At 39.9% G+C, this 26,774-nt stretch overlaps 1 protein-coding gene across 6 annotated transcripts in view; it reads right to left on the bottom strand.

The window, feature by feature from the left end:
* LOC104357090 (solute carrier family 12 member 7) overlaps positions 1-26,137 on the bottom strand; it is a 63,310-nt gene extending 37,173 nt beyond the window's left edge. For 2 of the 6 annotated variants that reach the window (XM_042806786.1, XM_042806787.1), the window contains exons 1-6: positions 25,907-26,137; positions 9,675-9,769; positions 7,272-7,394; positions 4,041-4,187; positions 3,266-3,320; positions 1,106-1,236 (exon numbers count right to left, since the gene is read on the bottom strand). In XM_042806786.1, the coding sequence (XP_042662720.1) occupies positions 1,106-1,236; positions 3,266-3,320; positions 4,041-4,187; positions 7,272-7,394; positions 9,675-9,769; positions 25,907-26,045 (690 nt within the window). In that variant the 5' untranslated portion in view covers positions 26,046-26,137. Of the gene's footprint in view, positions 1-1,105; positions 1,237-3,265; positions 3,321-4,040; positions 4,188-7,271; positions 7,395-9,674; positions 9,770-10,123; positions 10,157-10,905; positions 11,043-15,252; positions 15,333-22,909; positions 23,931-25,906 lie in introns of those variants that run through there. The other 4 variants (XM_042806790.1, XM_042806791.1, XM_042806789.1 and 1 more) reach the window with 4 other exon arrangements.
* Between the last annotated feature and the right edge of the window lie 637 nt (positions 26,138-26,774).

The raw sequence follows: 26,774 nt of genomic DNA, 5'->3' as shown, positions 1-26,774 counted from the left end.
GGGGCAGATATTGACAAAAACTAAAAGAAAAAAAACAAACCTGAAAACTAGCTCAAACACGGTATATCCTTAGATTAATTTGAATAATTTGCTGATTAATAATTCCATTGATTGAAACAAAAGATGAAGAGTCACACAAAAGCATAGTAAAAAACGAGAAAATGGTTTTATGTACTATAGTCCCTGCACTATATTACATAAAATTCAAAGATACCTTAAACATCATACCCTGAAAAATGTTTTATGGTGAGTTTACCTTAATCTTTAATCTGAAATTGCAGCATCAGATTAGTGTGACAAATCTTAGTCCAGTGCTAAACCAGATAATTTAAACTAATGTATTTTCAACCAGGATTTTCTTAGATATCTCAATTTCGTATAGTTTTGTTTTGGGTTCTACCTAAAAGTAAATTGGAAGCATATCTTATAGGACTTATACTGATAAATGCAAATGAAAAGACAAACTCTGACTTATAGTTCTGAGACATTTGAGTATTACACTACACGATAAAGATATATTTATTCCTTCTTTTAACACTTTTACAAACAAACAAAAAAAAAAATCTCTGTTTAGCTATTAGGGGAGCACTGGGGCTTGAGGCAACTCCACTCCTTCAAAACAAGAGCTAAACTGACTCTCCTTAAAGAACCTAACTTCTAAAGGCCAGAAGAGACTTTGAGCAGAGTCTATCCTGATATGTTCAGAACCAAAACCCCAACATAGACATAGGCAATTCTTAAATAAATTTAAAGAAAATTCTAGTAAATTTAAAATTTGATTAAATTAATTTAAAATTAAATTTAAATCTAGCAAATTAATATTTACTAGAAAGCTAGAAGAGATTAAAATTGTCACATCACCATGGGGAAAAAAAATAAATAAAAGGCTAAACAATTTTTTTTATTTTGCTGATCAGAAGTTCAGTTTTTTCAAATGATCGCAAGTAGAGTGAGAATAAATATTTACATACTGGAAATACAGTATCAAAGAATTAAAAAAAAAAAAAAATCATTAAATTAGAATGCATTTTAGTCCAAGTACATACCTCAGCAATCTCCCTAAACAGTCCAAACACATTTAATCTTAAGAGAAACTAGTACTTACCAATAAAATTTCAATGGTACCAAGAATGTACATTGCTCCTGCAAAGGTTGTACCCAAGTAGAAACAAAGTCCCACTGCTCCACCAAACTCTGGCCCTAAAGATCTTGAAATCATGTAGTAAGAGCCTCCAGCTGTGAATTTAACCAAAAAAAGACTCCAGTCCTTCAGATTAAGGACAGCAGTAGAGAACAAAAATTTGAATCATTCAGTCAACATAATCAAGATAACTACTGCATGCATGTCCACTGAAATGTTCATGCCAAAACTGTATTCAATGTCTGTGCCCTCTAGGAAGTTAGAATGTAAATTCTAAAGTAAATATCCTCATATGCATTTTCTGGGGAACAGAAAACACCAAGGAAAAAGAGGAAAAAAAATCCACAAACTAAACAACGTGAAAGTAAATTAAGGAAATGATACAGAAGTATAAATAGATGTGAATCAATCCTTAGTTTCTAATCCCAATTTGTTCACAATCAAACAAAAAAATCCCCTTTCAGAATAATTTCTTTATGAGATAGGGACAGAATAAAATTAGTCCCATTAGTATGCATCACTTTTCTGTGCATGAAACCATTACCATCTTCACTACAGACGTTTTTTTCAGTACCATGTAAGTGTTAGGTAGTGATAGCTTTTTCTTGTTTACTCATATACTATTCACTTCATTCCTGAATTTTTCAGTTATTCTCACTCATATTTCCCATATACATGCATCATCTTTCTTTAAGTCATAAACTATACCCCTGTCATTTCCACGGACTCATTTCCCTTTCAGTAAGGTTCTTTCAAGCTCTTCATCCAGACTTCCTCCCAACCCCCTCAAGGCATGCTCCTCTCTGGTTCCCTCTCCATATTCTCTTAAATTCATATTTGTCCCACTCATGACAACAGAGGAAGAAAGAGGTGTCAAAGGAAGTGCTTTACTTTAAACAAACATATACCAGCCTTGTACAAAATTAGTTCGCAAATAAGAAATAGAGTCTGAAACTGATTTTCAATATGAATAGATGAGAAACTATAAAAAAATAATTTATGATGCATCACCAATCCTTTTACTAAATACAATGCAGTTGCATAGAACGGCAATAGACAAGATCCTACTGCTCAGGTCTCTTTCTATCCTTGGCTCCTATCTGGGCTCTCTGATTCCTCCACATATTCCATTAGAAGCAGCATCTCTCTAAGAAGCTGGCACCACCACCACCACCAAAAAAAAAGTAAAAATGAAGACCTCTAGTGCAAGAACTACCAACTTCCAAGATTTCTGTGGCACTCCGATGTTAAGCAAAACCTTTACAAAAGAACTTTAAAAATATGAGGGGGAAAAGAGCAGAACATTTTAGTTACCTGAATACTAATCAGAATAACTACATTTCATTATAAAAATATAAGTATTAGAAATAAAATTTTCTATAGTATTTATATTTTTATATGGTACTGTACCCATGAAATGCAATTATTCTATACCTTGCACAAGTTGTAGCATATACATTTGCCCACCAACTTATGCATTAGTTCTGGAACCCCTTACTAAGCTGAAGAAGCTCTGCAAGCGAGGAATTATTTTAATTTCATTAGATAAACTGTTCAGAGTTCATAACAATGTCTGAACACCAGTATTATCAATTGATGTGTGGAGGAACTGAAAAGGGTAAGAGTTTCAAAGGCTGAGGAACAAGTTAATCTATTTATCCTGAACATTTAAGGAGATGAGCATAACCTAGAGTACTTATACAGAAAAATATTTCTGCCAGATGTTTTTGCAGAAAACAACATAACCAGCTCCAGTGTTTACAAATAGAGTCTAGGCAAATTCAGGCAAAAAAAAAAAAAAGCAGCCTTTTTTGTAAATTTGTAAAGAAATCTGCTTTGCATGAAGACAAGTCTCTATTAGTTCAAATTATACCCTCTTATCTTTCATTCACACAGAATCAAATGATTGATGACAAAAATGTGCTATAGTTCATAATTCCCAGAGGGTCCAATTAAAATATTACATCACACATTATAAAGTAATTTATAAATCAGTTAAAAGAAAGAAAATATGCACTTGACAACAGTGTTACTTCTGGTATCTCAGACTACACTAATTTCTTTTCCCAGCTTTACATTGCCATCATTTGACCATTCACCACTTCAGATAAAATTCTTCATTACCTGGAACTACACCATTTGTAGCTATTGCACTCATTGAAATGGCAGTTAGCATAGTCTGTGGAAAGATGAAATAGAGGAAATTTAAAATACTGAAAATTTTTTTGCAAGGTGGGGCAAGACAAAGTGATCAAATAAAACAAGGATTTTTTTTTTTTTTTAAATAAGAAGTTACAGCAACCAAAAATTATCGTTATCTTTGGTTTGAGATATCCATGTAAATTATGTACTATTTTTTTCTGTAGAAGATTCAGTTACTTGAAATGTTTGAGACAGTATTTAAAAAGAACTGGAATAATACAGACAACTAAACATGCTTAAAATAAGATATTCACTATTCAAATTAAATAGTAGTGACAAACTGATCAAGCGTCATCGTTATGACAATACCATCTACTAGTGGTCTCACATACCAACATATTAATTTATGGACCTAGCCCTGTGGATTAATTTGTGGTTTATATTCCAATTTGTTCTGAAGATGTGAAAAGCAGAACAGTTCAAATTTCAACTTAAATCATTGCATATTTGCTAAAAGTTGATTTAACAAGACCCATATAATACTTCAAATAAAAGTTTAATGTGATCAACTCAAAAGAAACTCCACACAGGCTAGAATGACACATGACACTCAGTTCATATAAATATATCCCATGTCTCCCAATTGCACTGATACTTAATCATTATGTGGAAGTCTTTCTCTGCTACTCCTATCAGAAGGCATCAGTACTCTTGTAACAGAAGATTTGGTTAATAGTAAAGAGAAAGAATAACTTACACAAGCACAACACATGAACACAATGATGAAAGACTCGAGAACTCCAGCTGTTCCCACAATCCATGTTAAACGTAGGAAAAGGATGACTCCCAAGATGTTTTGCAGGCAGGGCAGGTATACACCAATAAAAGTGCCCATACGTGGAACCTGGAAATGAAGTCCAAACATTAATTCCTTTGCACTAAACAATTTAAGTCCATAAATACTTTCTTCTGCAAACACATATCAAAATATTTCATGAACAAGTGCCAAATGAAATGGAGCGGTAGCTTTAGAGTATCCAGCTTCACAAATATTCATGGGCTACTTATGCACTAAGATTCCTCAAAAGACATACAAATATTTGTGATAGCAAATCTTCTTGTTCCATAGGAATTAGGATGAAACCTTCATAGGGGCAGATTTCTCCTTTATCTGTTGATTACAAAGCTTTACAAACTTTCTTCTGAAATAGCAGTTACAGACTACTGCTGAATAGAAGTTACTGCCATAACCAAAATACTAAATATATTCTGCAAAAAGTTGACCACCAATTGCCCTGCAGCTGGCCCACAACATTATAATCTACAATAAGTGTTTTCAAGTTTTAAAAAAAAGAGAGACAAGGTATTATGACAAGGTGTCATGGTTTGACGCCAGCCAGCAACTAAGCGCCACACAGCTGCTCGCTCACTCCTCCCCACCGAGCGGGATGTCAACTCATGGGTTGAGATAAAAAACAGTTTAATAATTGAAATATAGTAATAATAGTAATGAAAGTGAACGTAGCGAAGAGAGAATATAACCCAAGAAAACACAAGTGAGACACAATACAATTGACTGATGCCTAGCCAGTCCCTGAGAAGCAAGTGCCCCGCCACCCCACCACCACCACCCCCCCCCCCCAGCCAACTCCCCCCAGGTTATATACTGGGCATGACATCCCATAGTATGGAACAGCTCTTTGGCTAGTTGGGGTCAGCTCTCCTGGCCATGATCCCTCCCAGCTTCTTGTGCACCTCCTCACTGGCAGCATGGGGAACTGAAAAATCCTTGACTTAAGGGATAAGCACTACTTCACAACAACTAAAACATCAGTGTGTTATCCACATTATTCTCACACTAAATCGAAAACACAGCACTGTACCAGCTACTAGGAAGAAAATTATCCCAGCCAAAACCAGGACACAAGGCCAAAAGAAATAGTACTGAGTACAATTTGTTTTTGCAGAAGTTGTAAAACCTGCCATAACATAGTATATTTGTTTGTACTTTATATGCTGGTGATCATCATGGGTCCAGACAAAGACAAAAGCATTCAGGCTTTATCATAAGTTTCCAGCTTTCTACACTTACGAATATATCAGGCCTTGAAATACTCAACTTAGAAGCAATAGTTATACACAGTAGGTTTCCAGATTCAGAAGCTCTTCTTAAATCGCAACTCAGGCTATGAAAAAAAGCAATTTATTTAAATAAAAAAAAAAACAAGCACTGGTGCTTTATAAGTTAACAAAATTATTAAAAAAAAAAACACCAAAGTTTCCAAGTACTTATAAGGAACCTTGGAACGCCATTTAGACAATAATCTTTATTTTTAGCATCTTAGGCAATATCCATGTGCAAAATCAATGCTACTGTCTCGATTATGCCATTAAAAAAACTACTCTACCAGGCTACTACTTAACCATCATTTCATCTCAGACATGGAACTGAAAAAAAGACACATGCACATAAATCATGTTTTCAGACCAGCAGATGGTGCTCAAATGAGATTAAGTGCAAGTGAGGACATGGTGTTCATCTGGCTACTCAGCTCCAGAGGGACTAACACTGTGCTGCATGAACAGAAACCTCTTCACAGTAAGCGAATGGAGGACAGGGATTGCACTAAGGAAAAGGTGAATTGATCAGTGTTGGCTTTCTCGTATCTCAAGCTGTATCCTCAGATGAGGAAAAGCAAATACAGAACAAGCACAACAAGACAAATAAGAAACCCCAGACACAAACAAATGCAGGATAAGCAAAACGCTAAAACCAACAGCTGGACTTTATTCCCTGCCCTTATCCACTGGCCTGGTACCAACTTCCTAGACTAGTCAAGTTCTAATGCAAACAGTTCTACTGCAAATATTCAGGTACCATACCATAAATCTCTCTTTGTCAGATGAGCTCCACTTCTTACTTTTAAGCACCTTTTTTGTATCTGTCTCTTCTGTTATGTGTTCATTTCCTTTTATTCATTCTAATGTGCTTCTCCTCCTTTCTCCATAGCTCATCACACAAACTTGGTAGCAGCACCCCTTCAACACAATAACAAGTGACTCCCAGTATTCTCCTTTTCCCAGTATCTACCCTAAATTTCTTCATTTCAGTCACCACGCTCAACCAGTTCCAGCTCACTACCCCTCCTTGCCTGGGAGTTTTTGTCCTGTGTCAGGTCACATGTTTTTGACCCAAGCTTTCTCCTTCAAACCCGATCCCTCTGTGAGCAGGCAGCTATCCAACATCTCATTGCAGACTTCAACTGTTGCATCTGTTCCAGTTCTACCAAGTAGGCTGATGGGCACTTGGGGTATCCAGACGACAACCCTTGAAGAATTCAGTTGCTGTCTTCTAGCAAGTGTGTTTAGGGATGTACCTAAACAGAGTCTTTGCCTTTCCTTCCCTCCACCCTGCTCTGATAAATATCATATTTTTGAGGTATGCAACAAAATGTTTTCTGGGAATGCATCTATTAAGTTTTAAAAATATTTACTCTGACATACAAGGGAGTTACTCAGAAAAACTGTTTCAAGTTAACAGAAGCAAATATGCTTATGAATTTAAAAGTGTGACCTGCTTCATCTCAAGTTTTCCTTAAATTTCAACTTTAGGTAAAAACCCAGCCAATTAAAATAAACCAGCGAAAATCCAAACCCATACTGTATCTTCACTAGATGTAGATTGATGTACTGATGTTCATACAAGGACAGAAGGAAGAAGGAAAGAAAGAAGAAACTGAGTGGACCGCATGTTTCAGGTCCTAGTTTTGCACACATTTTCTCCAGGGCTTTTACCACAAGGGCTTGCTAAAACATGCTAACAAGAACACTAAGTTAACACAAGTCCTACTGCAAATGCTTAAATTTTAAACATAGTAGTACAAACCTCGTTCCTGTTTTTAGGCATCCACATATTTTATTTTTAGGCTGAAAAATGCTCCTCTCTGTGGCTAGCTTTGTCTCAATAACTTATTAGAAGTGTAAATACCTTGACTTCCTTTCGCTTGCTGTCTTCATCTGCTTCATGTTCCACCACACCTTGAGTTAGATTAGTGTAGTTTGCCAGTTTATTAAGAAGAGATGACACCATGGGATTACTATCCATTTCCTCCTGTTGGGATTTTAAGAATACTGAATTTACTAAATAGTTTTTTAAAAGTCATGATTTTATGATACTAATTCAAACACATATTCAACAGGTCAGCCCTAATTCACCCAAATCCAAAAATTAGCATGACAAACTACCAGTCAGTTTTCCACCAACAAGAGTTCTAAATTTTTCCATAAGTTTAACACTATGTGGCTACCTTGCAATCTTGCTTTCGCTTTTTTACACTATCTTACAATATGCAGCTTGTATAGCTGGAGTACAAGCGGAATCTAGAAAAGTGCCATAGTTAGTTACAAAAATCTACTCCTATCACAAAACAGTTTTTAGGGGATTGTACTGGCAAGATTAAGGCATTAGAGTGTTTTTCCAGCATCTTGTTTGTGTCTAGAGAATGATCACAAGCACCAAAATACTTAAGGATCACTCAAGTCTACTGCTGCAGGCTTACAAATTTTATCTTAAACTATGTATACTACTTCCAAAGTGTTAATTTGTTGAAAAATACAAGCATATATGCACATCATAGGTAATATTACTTGACACAGAAGTCAGCCCATCTTTCTTTAGTCAAATATCTGCTACAGAACAAAAGCATGCTAATACAATAAAATCTAGAAGCATATACAATAAAAGCATACCAAGAAACAGAACCAGACAATTCAATCAAGTATGTAAAAATCAAATATTGTAAGGAAGACAAAAGATCAGGATTGCAAACAGAAAGACTAAAGCATCTCTGCCTGAGGCATTAGGTCATGATAATCATGGCTATAATAACCAAACTTCTTTGTAACAGATTATACAAAGATTCAAACACAAGACAGCTGAAAACATGAGAAGAATAAGATTGTAGGAAACATACATCGCAACATATATACTACCAAAAAAGATTCACTATTACAACAGCAGTGGTGATGAAGGCACTAGAATGCTTTCAAGGCAACAGTGTAACAGCATGGTCTATAATCTGAGATATGTAAAAGATAATCATCATTATACCATCAGCAGAGGACTTAATATCAGCCACTATTCAAAATAACTGATGCAAGCATATATTCAAAGGAGATTAGGGACAAAAAGCAGCTACGGCAAATTTATCAACACTGAGGATTAAAACAGCTAACTTGAACAACAGGATGTTTTGTACATTGTTTTATGGAATAGAGCTTGAAGGAGACAAATTCAATGACAAAACTCCACTACCATGGTTTCTGTCAAAAAACAGTAAGGAAATTCCATACATGACAAAGAGACAATTCATGACCAACATTACTTTGATCTTTAACACAGTGTTCTCTCAGACTTAATGAAAGATAGTAAAAATACATTATTTGAGTCATACAGAAAGAGGGAATTGAAAGATCATGTGCTCTGTGCAAAGATACTTGAAACGATGACAAGAGGAGCATAAGAGGATGACAAGAGGAGCATAAGAAGATGACAAGAGGATGACAAGAGGAGCATAAGAGGATGACAACAGAATAGTGGGTAGAATGCAACATCAAGATATCTAAGTAAACAATGTTGAAAGGACTTTGTTCATTAACAGCAAGCAACAAAGCAAAACCAGTTGATGCTGGTAGAGCAGAACAACTTAGGTTATACTTTATTAAAAGGACTGTTTCATTGCAAACGTGGCACTTAAATGTACCATACCAATATACTACTACTTTTTTTTTTCTGTAAATGACTGCAATCATTCAGTGAATTAATCAGGTATTAAACTTGTATTATAAAGTGGATGCTTATATCTAGAAATAGCTACAGTATGCTCTACACTGTAATTGGACAATATACCTAAGTCATGGCCTATCACAGTTTGGTTTACAGTTTTGCTGCTTTAAGAGAAGTCCTCATTTCCCCTATTCAATAAAATACACGTGCTAATCCTTTTAAAACTGGATACTGATTTGTTAAAACCACCAGATTTAAATTTCAGCAGCTTTTTCTAACAACACTTTCTAGATACTAGCCCAAAAATTTTAAATGCAAGAAGGCTTATTTTATATCTTCACATCGATACATACCAAAACTTACCACTCTTGCCTATACAGATAAACTAAAATATAGAAAAAAAAAAAAAAAATCTGAACGCTTTTTTTTATTACATCATTCAAATCCAATGAAATGGATTGTTAGCAGGAACCAAACTACTGAAGTTACTAAAATTGATTTTTCCCCCACTAAATTTCAAGAGAAAAAACAGGGGTTGGTTTGTTTTCATCTTACTACCAAAGCTTCAATCAAAGGTGAAATACATTTCTGGGGTATTTAACTTACCTCAAAGAGAGCCATGTTCTTTCCTTCATACATGTTTCCTCTGTCCATCTCTGCACTGTTAATAAATGGACTGCTTTCCCTGGCAACCCCATCCCCTGGTGGGAAAGTGAAACAATTAGACACAAAAGAAAACAAAAAAAAGATATAAGGTATACCATAAAAGGAATAGTCAGAAAATGCTGGTTTAAGAACTGGTTCTAGATAACACTGGAGGTGGCTGCCAAACACTGTGTCTTCGTCCCAGACACATGGGCTCAACATGCACACATAAGGAAATTAAGCTGACTTTAACAGACTAATCTTTATATAGTGTTCTGTCTCTTAACTATTACTCATTATTCTTTAATATATTACTGATCTCTCACCTGCCCCATCTTTCTAGTTTACTTAAAAGCACTTGATAACAGAATTTCACATAAACCTTCTGGGCAACAAAAAACCCAACCTACCTTTTCATTACTTTACAGACTCCCTCCAAAAAACTCCAGTAGTTGAGGCAGGCATTTATGAAAAAAGAGTGGAAAAGGAATTACATTGTAAAGGTTGTGGTGACTCTTCCATGACATGCTTATATTTATTCTATTCCTTACTGACATATTAATCTCATTAAGCTGTAGCTCCCCTGAACTGCTCTCGTGCACCTTTCAGAAAATATAGCACCGCTTTCACTGCCTTCCAGCCCATCCAATACAAAAGCTATTACATGCTGATACTGTCACAGTATTGGCATATCCAAATAGTCTCAAGCCCTCACCTGTGCCACTTTGCCAATCTGTGTTTTTCCCCTTACGTTCACAAGTTATAGCAATAGCACCTACCCAGTCCCTTCACTACAGAATTAAGGAACGGCTGGAGAACAACTCTTTTCCCTGTGTCCTCCACTCTGACCTCTCCAGGACACTTCTCCCCACATGAAGTTCCAGAAGAAACCTCTTGCAAACATAGACACCAGTCTCACCACACAGTAATATCTTGGTTGTTAAAGGCAGAAATAGATCTCGGTCCTTCAAGCAGATGAGTGACTACATCCCTGCTGGAGTTCCTACCACTCTCCATAGCTCCTTTGTCCAATAGGCTCTCCATAGTATCACTATACTTATTGGTATCATGACATTGAAGCTGCATACTGTCATAAGAGACTCAAAAGATAGCTATTGTCCATTAGGGCTCTAGAACTAATTCCATGATCCAGAGAACTGTTGATGAATTAATCCACAACTACTGTTCTTACCCAATATATCTCCTTCTATGCATATCCTTCCAGCTTTCATTTTTCTGTTTCTCTACAGTTTACAATTTGTCCCCCATCGCGTCAAGTCCTACAGCCTGGATAGGTCCCCCTCCTCCAACAATGCCTAAAGCAAGGCCAGCAGAAGGAGCACTGTGAACACAAAAGAACATCCCTCATGGACCAGCACCTCGAGATGTTTCACGGTGCATGGAACATGACAGTTTGGCACAAGGTTGTCTGAGAAATGGGCATTTATCCTTTACTCAGCTCCACTGTACTTAGAGAAAGGTTCAGTTAGCTTTTGCATAGATAACAAAAAGCAACTCTGTCCCCAAGCAAATACATGCTGATTCCTCTCATCATCTCCCTAAACCAGACAAGCACTAGAACTTCTGAGTTAAGACATCGCACTTTCTTCCCAAGATTTCTGGAACATTGTTTCTCTTTTAGCTCCATTCCTTGAAATAAGCATGTTATTTTTGCTGAAGTTTTTATAAAGTATTCATTAAAAGTCACATTCCCAAGTCAAAATAAAAATAAGGTTGCTCAATATTTGTCTTGCTAAGACAACACTTCTATTGATTTTCTCACCTATTGACAGCTGGTAGCTGTGCATATTAGTACTCCCTTCGGGGTATTTTCAATACCTTCAGAAAGGATTACTCTTCAAAAACTGAGCTGGGGAATTGTTCTGTGTTCATACAGAGCATAACATCACTGAAGTTACTACTTCAGTGGGTATGATTAGCCTAATCAGAACATCAAGAAAAGAGTAGCCAAACAAGTAACGTGAATCAGTAATCACAACTCTGAGGCTAAAGAATATAGTTTTGTCTTACCAGTTCTGGAGGTAAAAATCATCATCTCAGTACTGTACATCAAATATTTTAAACTGTAGGTTGGAGAATAGTGAAGGCCTCCGTTCTATGCTTGTATTTCTAAACAAACAGTTACTTGGCTTTGCTCCAATAGGAAAAAAGCTCAGAGCACAATGTCTCTAACAAACAAGTCTTGTCAAATGTACCTAACAGACTTCAAATGGAACAACACAGAACTTAGTTTCCTGTTCTCCAAATACTTTTCCAGTGTTTCCAACCAACAGTCTATGTACTCTAAAGCTATCTAATACTAGTTTTCAAAATAGCCTGTCACTAGCAGACTCTATAAAATCTCCTGTTTCTTTAATACAGTTGTCTCTTTTTGTATATTGTGGATGTTTGGCACAGCATTTTTATACTATTTGACAGAATCAGCATTATCTATTTTAGCTCTATTTGAAAGAGGGTCAATGCTGAAAAAGTGACCACAAAATGTACAAGTACTCTCTCACCTGCGGTTTGTTGACTAATCCTATAGTTATGAACAACTCTGAACAAGCTCCTTTGAGTTTTAAGCATTGCTGTCAACAAAATCATATTGACTGTAAATTAAATAACACCATCTTTGGGAGTATGCTTAGAAATACAGTGAGCCTTACAAACATGTAACTCAAAATGAGATGTGTTAAACCATCCATTAGAAAGAACTAGTTTTAAAACCCAAACACACAGTCAACAACTACAATGAGGTTAATGAAATAAACTACTATCCCAATCTTCAGCTCATCCCTTTTTCAAAAGGGCGGATTCATTAGAAAAACAGAAAAAAAGACGGGATCTACTTTTCACAGATGCTGTAAATATCACATCTGGTACATCAGGTAGGTTTTTTTTCTATTTGCTCCATTCTGTTTCAGTTGCTTCTACTGAGGTAACATGATATATAGAAACAGGTACTTCGTTCCACTAGTAGGTCTCAAACCACAGCTTTATGGTTTAACCCAATTTCCTTGAATTCTGTGAGGAAGCTTAAAGATAATATAATCACAGAATCACTTAGGTTGGAAAAGACCCTTAAGATCAGAGTCCAACCATTAACCTAACACTACCAAGCCCACCACTAAAATGTGTCCCTGGGCACCACATCTACACATCTTTTAAATACCTCCAGGGATGGTGACTCAACCACTTCCTTGGGCAGCCTCTTCCAGTGCTTGACAAGCAAAACACTCTCCCCTCAGGCTTCCTCAAAATTGTGTCAACTCAAACTTTTCTCAGGTGTGAAGAGGAGTTAAACATACAATCAAAATTATAACTTCTAATGTAGTTTTAGACACTCATCTAAGATGTACATGTCTCTGGAATCCAATTAAAGCTCCTGCAATGACAACGCTCCAAAAATTTATATTTACTGTTGCTTGATTTCTTCAAGTAATTCAAGTTATGAAGGTTTAAAGGCAAATATCTTTAATCTGGACTGGACTAGTAGTCCATCTGGGCCAGTATTTTATCTTGGACCACCACTGGTACTAAAAGATAAAGGCAAAATAAAACAAACAAAAAAATCTTCTATGGACTTGATTATAGCAGAATGTTTCCTCTGTCTTATGACACACAAAAAACACATCTGTTGATGCGACGCTCCATTCCACCCAACATAAAGAGATCAAAGTCTATCAATTTATCTTTATAAAGATTAAAGGGTCTTTTAATTACTAAATAGAGAATTGAGATTTTTCTAAAGTTGGGTCTTTTAAAATTTCTAGCTGTAATACCCTAGTACAGCTTCCAGATTTAACCACTTGCACCTACTGTTTCCTATCAGTGAAGGTAACTGTACTTATCAAATTATCTCTAGCTTCCTTTGACAAACTGAAACAGCTAAGTTCAGAAAAGATTTTCCTAGCCTTTAATAATTTTTGTGGCACCAAGTTTAACTCAACTCCAGCTAAGTTTAACTCTCCAGTTTAAGTTATGCAAAAAAAGTATTCAAACTTTAAAAATCAAGTACAGCCTTCTGACACCAATCTCAATCATGCTCTTTACAGAAGCATAATCATCACCTCTCTACTCCAAGGATCAGGCTAGCCCTCTTTACCACAGCATTAAACCAAGCTCATGCTATCGTATTCCAGTGTGACCCCCAAATCCTTTCCAGATTCACTGCTTCCTTGCTGTCCCATACTATGTCTGTCATTATTGTTCACAATCAAGAAATGTTCCTATTTGCCTTTGCATTCAAACACATTTTGTCCAAAAAAAGCAAGCATCTATGTCTCCTGACATGAGGTAAGAGTTTAACATCTATCTGAAAAATAAAAGCACATTCTTCTTCTGTGGCGAAAACACAGGTTGTGTTCAAAGAAGTGAGAACAATCTAAAACTTTTCAACCACATGGCCTCAACTAAGATAGTTGGGCTATAAGGTATATCCGTTCTCTAAACAAGTACACGTGTAAAACTAAGAAGTTTTGTTTCCCACTAGGAATTTCTAACTTTATATGCTGCTGTCTAAAGCAGAATATAGTTGAATAATACTTCACAAAAAATTCCTGTCCTTTAAGAGTTGCCAAAGGGCAACTCTTAATCATAGTCCATGTACCCTGAGGTAGGTTCCGGTTAGCCAGATATAGATGAAAAATAACAGGTTTTAATAAAAATTATGGTAATGTTTTCATTAAGTTAGTATTTGATTACATTAGGAACAAACCACTACAAACTGAGAATGTGAAGATAAGATCCTGCTTGCACAAGGGTAAACAAGCATTTAATGTTAATATAAATAAACTGTAACATAAAAATACCTGAAGTTTAAAAGTCACTAAAACCAACGTGTAGAAATGTCACATCCAAAAAAGGTGCCTATGGCAAAAATGGTAATTCTATCGTGTATATTTACTTCCTGTGTGTCCAAATTTGATTGGCAAGCAACTGAAAATTCAGACAATCTTAAAAATTTAATTTCTTACAACTCCTAATCCAAAAATACATAGAAGTATTCTTTAGAGCTCTAACAAACTCAAGTATTCAAAAGCCACTACCTTGCTTTAATTCAAATTATGAAAAGGCATCAATAACCTTGTTTGAACACATCTTACCTCTGAACTTTTGCATCAGATGGGTTTAAGAATTCAGTGCAATCAACTTCAAAGTTGCAGGTTTTTAGTTTTTTTAGTAAATAAATGTCTAAACATGTTTACTATACCACCAATTTCTTGCATTATTTTTCTCTATGACTAGCACAATTTATGTAAGTTATCTTGAAAAGCAGAACAAGGTGTACTTAACTTCCTTGTAAATCCCTTTACATAATGGAGGACTAATACATCCATGACTTACCTTATCAATATCACTAAATTTTAGTTTTCTTTAACTTAGGCTACTATCTTAATCGAGCACAGCCTACTTCCAATGAAAACACACTGCAAAAGCTCTTTATAAATTCTTTATAATATAGCTGGAAGTACAGAACCTGCTATTTTAGTAAAGAGTCATTAGAACCATGGTATTATCTTTTAAAGACACTCACTTGGATTTGGCCCACTTCCTTCATAATCTTGTTCATTCATGATTAAGGAAAATCAAGTCATTCCCCTCTGCTGATTCTTCGCATATCAAGAATCGAAACAGTAAACTGACAGTTGCTTCCTCACAGCTTTGTGTAAGACCTCAAATCCTGTTTCTTACCAGTATTGGATTAGTCCTAAAACACGTCATTAAGGCTTCATGCAGTGTGAAGCATGCACGTGACAGCCAAACTACATGACAGTCACACAGCTCTCCAAAAAGAATAGAGCTGGAAGATTTCCATCAGCAATAAAAACCATGCTTAGTGAAATGGGCAGAAACAAGTTACTAAAACATTCCACATCTTTGCCTAATAATAAAGTTCTTTCGATCAAATAAATTCACTTTAAAATACTTCCACTAAGCAGATCAGTGTACATCAGCAACAAGTACTATCAGTCTATTCCAAAGGTTTATCTACTATTTAAAAAGCCAGCTTTATCCACCAAGTACATACTAGCAGATCTTAAGCAAGTCAACCATAAGTTGCTAAACATTGATTTTATGTAGAACAAGCTTGCATTAATTGCATTTAAGATGTAGCAGATAAACACTTTAAAATACAATTCTAGTAACTTCGCAAGCACTTTTTAAAAACAAGTATTTTGGAACTCTAAAAGAGTCCTCTAAGACTGGCTCCATGTTTTCTTAATTCTCTTTCAAATTAGATGCATCGCTGTTCTCTAGTTTATGCATTAATCTATTTCACACATTCTATACCAGCCTTAAACAACTTAATACAAACTGTTTCAATTCTATTAAATGGACATTGTTGCTTAAAACAGACTAATTCCTGTGGTCATATCTTTGAATCACATCTGAAATCTACTTTTCTCTGTGATCCTAACATCTATGCCACAAGCATGGTCAATCGTGGAAAGGATAACGGGGTTGAAGGCTCCTTCCAAGCCCATTTCCCAAAGTTCCTCCTTCTCTGGTGATTACTAAGCCCCCAAAAGAGATGCTCTAACTCGCCAATCTTGCAAAAAGCCTACCACCTGTACCTCCCCATTTTGATTTTTTAATTTCCACCCCCCACCCCGGGACTGCTTGTTCCTCACTAGCATAATAAAGTGCAAGTCCTCACCAGAGATTCCACATAGCAAGAAAGGCCAGGAGAGGGACAGAGGTAGGGCTGGTCACTAGTGGATGGCAGCAAGCTATTACATTGTTTATGTCCTGCTAAGTTGCTATCGGGACATTTCCACAGGTAACAAAGCAAAGTTCTAACATATTTTCAAGGATGTTCTAAATTTTCCTTTCTGGAGCTGGAAGAAAAATATGCAAGCTTCCTATTCCTCAAGATTGGAATTAATGTGTTAAAAGGTTTAATTCTCTGTTAAAATTAAACTTAGAGGAAGATGCTTTTAATTTATAAAAGTTTCAAACTCATGTGCCACTTGCCAGAAGGCAAGAAACAGAACAAGTTTTTAATTTCTTCCAGAATGAAAAAGATTAGGTTTTTTTCAGAATGTTGACAAGTTAAAAAAAAAAAAAAAAATATCCATTCTGCAAAGTAGTTAGCACTCAACATCTCACCTCCCAAAGGCTCCGAGAATGATTTCCTAAACAGGTTGTAAGCTACTTATTTTTGGTTGCTATGAGTTAGCTAAAGGATACAGCTAATTGAGGTACTTAATTAAGAATGCTAGCTGTTGAAATCAGGAAGCAGATAATAAATACTGTCCAACTGACACAAACATTATTAAACCATGCTTTCCTATAGCTGTGATTCAAGAGCAAAGTTATTCAGAGACCATCTTTAAGTTTGTATATTGCTAACTGCTCATGAATCCATTTCTGAAATTACCATCAGATCTTTAAAAATAAGTAGGCAACACTTGTGATGCCCTAAAACTCAAGGCAGGCAATTCTGAGGATTGAGAAGCTGCCAAGAAACAGTTATACTTTTTGTAAAGCATGGTCAGGGCTGCATAGCAAGAACCTACTGTTGCACAACCTAGTGCATCAAACTTGGTCCAATTTTTCAACTACTTGAAAATTTGCATATAAAATCAGAAAGACAGCAGTCTTCATAGACTTCATGTGGTGGGTTGACCTTGGCTAGCTGCCAGCTACCCACCAAGCAGCTCTTATCACTCCCCCTCCTCAACAGGACAAGGGGGAGAAAATAAGATTAACAAGTTTGTGGGTCAAGAAAAGGACAGGGAGATCACTCAGCAATTACTGTCACGGGCAAAGCAGATTTGACTTGGGAAAATAATTCAATTTATTGTCAATTCATAAGAGAGTAGGATAATGAAAAATAAGATCAAATCTAGAAACACCTTCCCAGGCTCAACTTCACTCCCAACTTCTCCACCTCCTCCCCCTGATCAGGTCAGGGGGTCGGGGAATGGGGGCTGTGGTCAGTTCATAACACAATGTCTCTGCTGCTCCTTTCTCCTCAAGCTATTCCACTGCTCCAGCGTGGGGTCCCACCCTTGGGAGACAGTCCTTCATGACCTTCTCCAATATAGAGTCCTTTCTATAGGCTGCAGTTCAAGTACTGCTCCAGCATGGGTCCTCTCCATGAGGTCACCGGTCCTTCAGGCACGAACTGTTCCAGCATGGGTCTCCTCACACGGGGTCCACAGGGCCTTCAGGGCACATCCACATGCTCTGGCGTGGGGTCCTCCACAAGCTGCAGGGTGGATATCTGCTCCGTGGGCTGCAGGGGGACAACTTGCATCCCATGGTCTTCAGCGGAATCTCTGCTTTGGCTCCTGGAGCATCTCCTCCCCCTCCTTCACTGACCTTGGTCTCTGCAGAGTTGTTTCTCTCTAACATTCTGACTCCTCTCTCTCAGCTGGTGTTGCACAGTTGGTTTTTATTTTTTTTTTTTTTAACCATTTCTTACCAACATTGCCAATGGGCTTAGCTTTGGCCAGTGGTGGGTCTGTCTTGGAGCTAGCCCGTCTTGGGGTCAGCTGGAACTGGCTGTCTGACACGGAGGCTGCTTCTGGAAGCTTCTCACAGAAGCCACCCTGCAGCCCCCTCACTGCATAAATCCAATGCACTTCACCATGTATTTTTCTTTCAGCAGGGAAGGAAAAAAACTTTCATATCCTCTGCAGAGAGTGATGACACCTGCTCCACTGAATTTCTCTTTGCTGTCTGTGCTAGTTTTCGCTGGGACAGAGTTAATTTTCTTCACAGTAGCTGGTATGGGACTGTATTTTGGATTTCTGCTGGAAACAGTGTTGATAACACAGGGATGTTTTAGTTTCTGCTGAGCAGGGCTCACACAGAGCCAAGGCCTTTCCTGCCCCTCACCCCACCCCACCAGCGAGTGGCTGGGGGGGCACAAGGAGCTGGGAGGGGGCACAGCCAGGACAGCTGACCCCAGGGGTATCCCGGACCATATGGCATCATGCTCAGCATATAGAGCTGGGGGGAGAAGGGGGACACTCGGAGTGATGGTGTTTGTCTCCCCAAGTCACCATTACACGTGATGGAGCCCCGCTGTCCTGGGGAGGGCTGAGCCTGCCTGCCCCTGCGAAAGGGGGAACGAATTCCTTGTTTTGTTTTGCTTTGCTTGTGTGCACGGCTTTTGTTTTACTTATTAAACTGTCTTCATCTCAACCCACGAGTTGTCTCACTTTTACCCTTCCAATTCTGTCCCCCATCCCACCGAGGGTGAGGAACAAGGAAGCGGCTGCGTGGGCCCGAGTTGCCATCTGGGGTCAAACTACAACACTATCACCACTGTGTCAAAGGTGCAAAGAGCCAAGGAAAACATATTCCAAACCTGAAGTACTCTTATTAGCTTGGGGTAGGGGAAGGTAAATAGAAACCTGACAGAATAAGCTACACTACTAGCAGAATTTTAATTCTGTTAGCTACTGCCTGGACAGTTCACAAAGCCATGGCATACAAATAATTGCAGTTATACAAATTATAGTGCATACTAAAAATTCTCCATGTTCAACTGGTATATTGAACCAAGTAGGAAAAGAAATACTATCTGATTATGCAAAAAATACCACATACAAAAGGATTGTATGGAAGGAAAAAAAAAATGGTAGGAGAATCCAATTAAATTGATAGAATTAATTTAAACCAAGCTACATATTTATTAAGAGAGGGAACCCTCAAGCTTTGATGTTTCTACTCAGATTCAGAAAAATCAGTCCCCTGTGATAATATTCTATAGCTCATCAGTCTAGAGAGCAAACAAAAATAGAGCTGTTTCATTCCCCATGCTTTAGTACCTGTTTTTATGTAAAGCAACAACATAGTTCAAAGATGCAGGAAAAATTAATTAGGTCAGTGCTGCCAAAAAGGGTGGTTTTCTTTATTGGGATAAGGGTGGAACAGTACTGTTTTTTTCTGAAATGATTCAATTCAAGGAAATATAGCCTCTTAAAACAACTTTTTAAAGACAACTGTTTTTCAGTCATAGCTAGTTTCCTGCTGATTTGGCTCCCTAACACAGTTCATAAGCAGTAGCACCAGAAAGAATAGAAATACTTTTTTTATCCTCAGCAGCAGCTAATAAGATCTGCTACGCAGTATCAAACTACATCCCTTCCCAAAGGCAGCCTTTACAATGCTTACCTGTGAGCTCTTAATGTAATAACAGACATCTTAAAACTATAAGATAACAAAACGTTACAAGCGAAGTTCTGTTATGAAAAACCATAAAACAGTTACACCAAGAGACCATTACGCATCATATTCTGATGGTTGCAAAAGTATTAGCACCAAATGAAAAATCATCAATAAGAGATCAAAAAATCTTAGTAATAATATTTTCATTACAGGCTCTGAGAAATTAAAGTTATGAGGGTTGCTATCACTACATTTGATGTTAATTTCTCCTGGAATATTCTACTTTAAAGTTGTTTTATGACTATAATTATTTACACTTATCTCTTACGCATTAAGTACAATAAAAGAATGTCAGCTTTTCATTCACATGGAATTAACACAACAGAGTAAAACAATTTGTTGCCCATTTCAAGCATGAAGACCCTGTCCTTCACACACATACACAAAAAAAAAAAAGTTCAAAACTGCAACAGTCCAAAATAAATGTTTAAACGGTTACAAAATGCTAAGCGAACTTCATTGTGGAGTATGTGGTATCTAGTTTATTACCCTTAACCCTGCCTGCTTTATTTGCCCCTATTTCCCTTGGAGCTGTCAACAGCTAACATATTCACAGTGATACATGTAGCTATATTAAACAGTGAAAGGACCAGAGCACCTTGGCACAGCTGGGCATACATTAGGACAGTCAACGCACTTCAGAGCAAAGAAAATTCCTCTGTGTAACTCCCATGCCTGTGATTAAATGTCAGATATGTGTTTACCTGCAACAGGAATACTATTTTCCATTCCAACATTCTATTATACTATATGACATTGGAGTGGCAGGGGAAGACAACCAATGGGGCTTCTGTGAAGGGAGATTCTGTCTCACATGCCTAAAAGAGTTCTTTGAAAGAATCAAGTACATGGATAATGGCAACCCAATTTATACAGTCTGTCAAGATCTCCAAACGACTTCTGATGAAGTCCTTCTCCGAACAGACTTAAGGAAATAAAGCAGCCATAGAATAAAAGAGAAGATATTAGATAAACCATAGGTAAATAACTGAGTAAGAAAATAGAAGACAAATATGACCAACTCTCAGAGATGGTCACTGAAGTTCTGCTGGGACACATGCTGTTCTACACATTAATAAAAAACAGCAGGAAAAATAAAAAACATGAGGTGGCCAGAGATGTGGCAGTTTGAAACTGAAGATATGTAGGACAGTCACAGGCCAACTATGGAGAGCTGCAGGTCTCCAAGACTAAATGAATGTTAAACCAACAGGCAAAATTCAATGTAGAAATTTAAGAGCAGCTATATACACGCAGGAAGGAAAACAAGCCTAAACCAGCTGGGTTCCAACTGATCGTTACTGTTCCTGAATGAGATACTTTAGTTACGATTGTTTCATAACAACACTAGTTCAATAATTGCTTTTCAAACCACAGACTAAACATCAGGAATGAAAAGGGAAACAAAAAGTCCATGTTAGAGAAAGGTATGAAAACAAACTAAAAATCACTGTTTGTTCACAACTTGATTATCATGCACAATACTGGAATTTCCCCCATCTCAAAATGAACAGAAGCGGGAAAAGTTCAGAAAGAGACAAAAAGTAGAACAGTAAGTATGGAATAGATTCCATGTAAAAAAAAGGCTAAATAAGAGTCTTCAGTTTGGAAAAAAAGGTGATAGGGTTAAGATGAGACAAGGTTTATAAAAATCTTGAGTGATCTGAAAAGGGACCTAACAAGTATTAGTGTGATTTGATGATTTTAATCTGGTGACTGGATCAGAAAAACAGACAAGAGGCAATTTGTCTTTGAGAAGCAGAACTTACTGCCACAGTTTCTGAGGTGTCAAAAACATATGTTAAATTCCAGACTTCATAAAAGAATGGAAGAGAAAGTCGCTGAGTGTATTTAGAACACAAACAAATTTAAAACTTAATCCAAACTCACAAAAAAAAAAAAAAAACAAAAACAAAAAAAAAAAAAAAAAACAGAAATTAATCCAGTTTCATAGAAGGCTCATCTTTTTCTGACCAGTGAGTTGCTGAAGCCAGGAAGAGCAGGTGGAAAAAAGTATCATGTTTGTCAACCCATGCTCCCATGCACATCCCTAGACCTCAGTCTTTAGCTAGTACTGGAAACATTGTGTACACTACTGACTAAGCACATGAACAAGGGGGGAGAGGTTTAACTAACCTGGTGAGATTGAAAAAAAAAAAAAAAAAAAGACATCAGTTTGCATTTTTTCAGGGTTCAGGGTACAAAAAAACTGTACAAACTGCAAATGGATGAAGGGAAACATGTAGTACTATATTTTTCTGTACAGCAGCAAGTTCTGAACTACAGACTGGTTCTGTGTTTACACAGAAGGTAACTGGAAATATACTACATATCTCAGTGAGATTAGCCTGTCTTCCCTCTGTTGCATATAAGCATAACCAGAAAATACAAGGCTATAGAATTTCAGATGATTATGAATGATCGAAAAGCACAGAGTAAGAACATCCCAACTTAGTCCATTATCACATAGATGATTATCAAATAAGAATGTGTGAGAGTGGATAAATGCACAGAACAATTGGTAAGTGCCTTGCTAATAAAATACCAGAACTACTTTACTGGTGATCTAATGGCTAAACAGCATACAGCCTGCTTCCTTCAAAAAAAAAAAAAAAAAAAGTTGTGGGTTTGGTGGGGTTTTTTGCTGGTTTTGTTTGGTTGGTTGATTTGTTTTTTGTTTGTTTGTTTTGCTTTGGTGGTGGTTTTTTGTTTTCTTTTGTTTCTTTTGTTTTTCTTAAATAAGTTACTAGTGCAGTCAAGGAAATTCCAAATTCCAGAACAGCTACTTGGTGTTTAAACCAGAAAATTCAATCAAAACTGATAAAGTTCTAAGTTCCTGAACAATTAGAATTAAATTACATGCTAAACTACGTAGGCTAAGGGTGAGCCCAAGGGGAAGTTCCCATTCTCCCTCTTTTTTTATTTCCATCCCCACGACCAGCTTTAACCCGTCCTACCTAGACCCAGCTACAACCAGTCTCAGACCTTTCACAGCACGCACTCACCTCAACGCCAAAACAGAGGAAGCACGTTCTTCTCTCTGCAGGACTTCATTTTTCCGTCAGTTTCGCATGCTGAACCAGCCCAGTGAAATGCCGGATGAGCACCAAGGTCAAGTGCAGCAAAAAGGAGGAGAACCCAGAAATGCGGAGGAGGGCAGGGAAGAAAACGTTTCACTCCCTATCCTTTCTCTCAAGGCTGGTGTGAGGAGAAAGGCAAGCCCTCCTCCGAGCAGTAGGCTTTTAGATGGGCTTAACTACAACAGCTTTTAGCGGTACTAATATCTGAGAATTCTTTAAAGTTTTGTGAAGTGTGAATCAAGGAAAAATTGATTACAGAGCTTTAAACTTAACAATTTTATCCATTGCAGGTTTACATACCACAAATACCCATATAATACCCGAGGCAACTTTCAGTACGTTGCTTGCTTCCAAAACCTCGGCATCCAAGCACAGCGTTTAATCTCTTAATGAAGTTGGAGCTCTCTGACTATATCTTGTTTACAAGTCAATGCCACTTCTTTTCAGCGCTTTCCTCTCTACTCTCTATTTTACAGGCACATTAACAGGAAAACTCATACATAAATTCATCCGCTCAAGTGATACAAATCCAGAACAGCAGATAATTCAAACATGTTTTGCAAATGTAGCTGCCAGTCCACACAAATTCTACTTAAGTGCGTGAATAATCTTTATTATTTTTTGTTAATCACAACCCTAAAGGTTAGAAATAAGTCACTACAAGAACGCCATTTCCCCTCTTCCCCTTGACCTCCCAAGATTTAAAAATGTTCCAAACCTTCCAGATGCTTCATATATACACATGGTCTAACAGCTCCCGCGTAACTATGCCCATATGTATGCTCACTATTTCAGGATGCCGCCTGGACAATCCCCATACCTTTCTGACTAGCTCTTCTGCCATAAGGAAAACTGCCCAAACTGATTAATGCTGTACTGCTGTCATCCATCTGGTACAGGAAACAAACTGTTGCCACAGTTTATACTATTTTGGGGTTTTTTCCTATTCCATTTAGTTTGGGGGGGGGGGGGGGGGGGGGGGGGGGGGGGGGGGGGGGGGGCAGGGAAGGTGACAGTTATTAGAACACTTGCTCATCACTTAAATATACCAGAGGAAACATAGCTACATGTAATATATATTTTTTACTGGTAGGTAGGGGTTTGAGGGAAAAATGTTCTGGGAGAAAACAACCCAACTTTGTCAGCTTGGTGTTTTACTGGATCATCTTCCTAACAAATCCTTATGCAAAAAGAAGTTAAAATAATGCAAATATATTAAGTTCATCAAATATCTGTTTTCTTCTCTTTACATTCACATCCCACATCACATGGTATCAGCCTTACCTATCTGTGACCTATACCACAAAAAGAAGCTGCCACCATTATGAGGAACTGCCTTTTACAAAAACCCATCTTTTCACTTGTGTTTATCTAACATCTAAAAAACTTAATAATAACAAAAAAAATAAATTAAGAATGAGTACTGATTGTATGCAGCGTTCAAAACAACGTTCAGATCCAACCCGCCCTCAGCGCCGCAGGGATTGAAGCACCACACTTGGCATCGCCGCAGCAGCAGCGCGCTTTCAGAAAGAGGAAGTGTTAAGGGTTTCTGAGCCGCAGGAAGAAAGAATTATTGCTTCCCCAGCAGCGCCTCACCATCCTCGTGATAAAAGCGCCCGTTTCCCCACCACGGGCTTGTGGACAGACCCACTCCGCCGGCGCAGGGGCCCGCCCGGCCGGGCCCCGGTCCCAACGCCCGGGCTCCGTCCTGCCCCCCCCCGGGGCTCCGTCCTGCCCCCCCCCGGGGCTCCGTCCTGCCCCCCCCCCCCCGGGGGCTCCGTCCTGCCCCCCCCCCCCCCCGGGGGCTCCGTCCTGCCCCCCCCCCCCCGGGGGCTCCGTCCTGCCCCCCCCCCCCCGGGGGCTCCGTCCTGCCCCCCCCCCCCGGGGGCTCCGTCCTGCCCCCCCCCCCCCGGGGGCTCCGTCCTGCCCCCCCCCCCCCGGGGGCTCCGTCCTGCCCCCCCCCCCCCGGGGCTCCGTCCTGCCCCCCCCCCCGGGGCTCCGTCCTGCCCCCCCCCCCCGGCGCTCCGTCCTGCCCCCCCCCGGCGCTCCGTCCTGCCCCCCCCCCCCGGGCTCCGTCCTGCCCCCCCCCCCCCCCGGGCTCCGTCCTGCCCCCCCCCCGGGGCTCCATCCTGCCCCCTCCCCGGGGCTCCATCCTGCCCCCTCCCCGGGGCTCCATCCTGCCCCCCCCCGGGGCTCCATCCTGCCCCCCCCCGGGGCTCCATCCTGCCCCCCCCCGGGGGCTCCATCCTGCCCCCCCCCCCGGGGCGGCTTCGGGGGCGAGGCCTAACAGGAGGAGAGGCTCCCAACCCCGCGCCGGCAGGTACCACGCACCCGCCGACCCCACAACACGGCGGGTGGTGCAAAAGCACGGGGCTGGCAGGCGCCCTCAGTCAGCCGGGTGAGGCTGTGCCCTTCCCCGCTGCCCGCAGCTCCCCTCCCACCTCCCTCTCCAGCGAGCTCCAGCAGGACCTGGCTTTTAAGCAGAGCTTAACTGTTGGACTCGATAATCGCAAAGGTCTTTTCCAACCTGAACGATTCTACGAATGTTGGTTTGGTTTTTTTTTTGGTTTTTTTTTTACGCCTGCCCATCGAACGGCCAGCGGCACCGGCGACTCCCGCCCCCCGCGGCACGACCACCGCCGGCGGCCCCGCTCCCCCGCCCGGGAGCGCTTCCTTCCTTCCTCCTCCTCCTCCTCCTCCTCCCACCCAGCGCCTCACGGAAACAAAAGAGAAATAAGCTCCCGGCCACGCCGGGCGCCGGACTTTCGCCCTCCCTCTCCCGAAACGCGCCCCTCCACCTGGCCGGGCAGCCCCAGCCCCTCGCCCGGCCCGGCCGCCCCCGCTCCCCGAGCGCCGGCGCGATCCTCAGGCGCTGCCCGCCGCCCCAACGCCTCCCCGCTCCCCTCCCCAACCTCTCACCGGGGCCCCGGTCCCTCTCGTCTTCCTCCTCCTCCTCCTCCTCCTCCTCGTCCTGCCGCCGCCGCCGCCCATCCCGCTCCGCCGGGCCCCGCTCCTCGCCCTGCGCCTCCACCGGCACCACCGTGAAGCTGGTCGGCATGGCGCCGCCAGCCCCGGGCCCCGCTGGCGCCTCCTCCGCGGGCAGCGGGCACGGCGAGCCCGGCGCTGCCGCCTCCCTCACGTGAGAGCCATTTCCTCGTGGGGCGGGGGGGCGGGGGGGGCCCGCGGGCGGCACCGAGCCACCGCCCCCCCCGCCCCGCCCGCCCCGCCCGCCCCACTGCCGGCTGGGCGGCCGCGGCCCCGGGGGGAGAGGCAGGGGCGTGGGGGCGCGGGTTGGCGGCCGCCCCGGGGGAAGAGGAGGGGGAAAGAGAAGGAGAAGAAAGAGAAGAAGAAAGGGAGAAGGAAAAGGAAGAAAGGGAAAAAGACGAAAGAGGAAAAGAAGAGAAAAAAGAAGGAAGAGGAAGGAGAAGAAGAAAAAGAAAGAGAAAAGGGAAAAGAAGAAAGAGAAAAAGAAGAGAAGAAGAAGAAAGAGAAAAGGGAAAAGAAGAAAGAGAAAAAGAAGAAAGAACAAGAAGAAAGAGGAAAAGAAGAGGAATGAGAATAAGAAAGAGAAGAGAAAAAGAAGAAGAAGGAGAAGAATAGGAAGAAGAAGAAGAAAGGGAAAAGAAGAAAGAGGAAAAGAAGAAAGAACAAGAAGAATGAGGAAAAGAAGAGGAAGGAGAATAAGAAAGAGAAAAAGAAGAAGAAGAAAGAGAAGAATAGGAAAAAGAAGAAGAAAGGGAAAAGAAGAAAGAGGAAAAGAAGAAAGAACAAGAAGAACGAGGAAAAG

This window comes from Tyto alba, unplaced genomic scaffold (assembly GCF_018691265.1).
Source record: "Tyto alba isolate M040663 unplaced genomic scaffold, T.alba_DEE_v4.0 Super-Scaffold_48, whole genome shotgun sequence".
NCBI classification, from domain to species: Eukaryota; Metazoa; Chordata; class Aves; order Strigiformes; family Tytonidae; genus Tyto; species Tyto alba.
The sequence above is the reverse complement of the archived record's forward strand: the minus strand, read 5'-3'. Positions and strand labels throughout refer to the sequence as shown.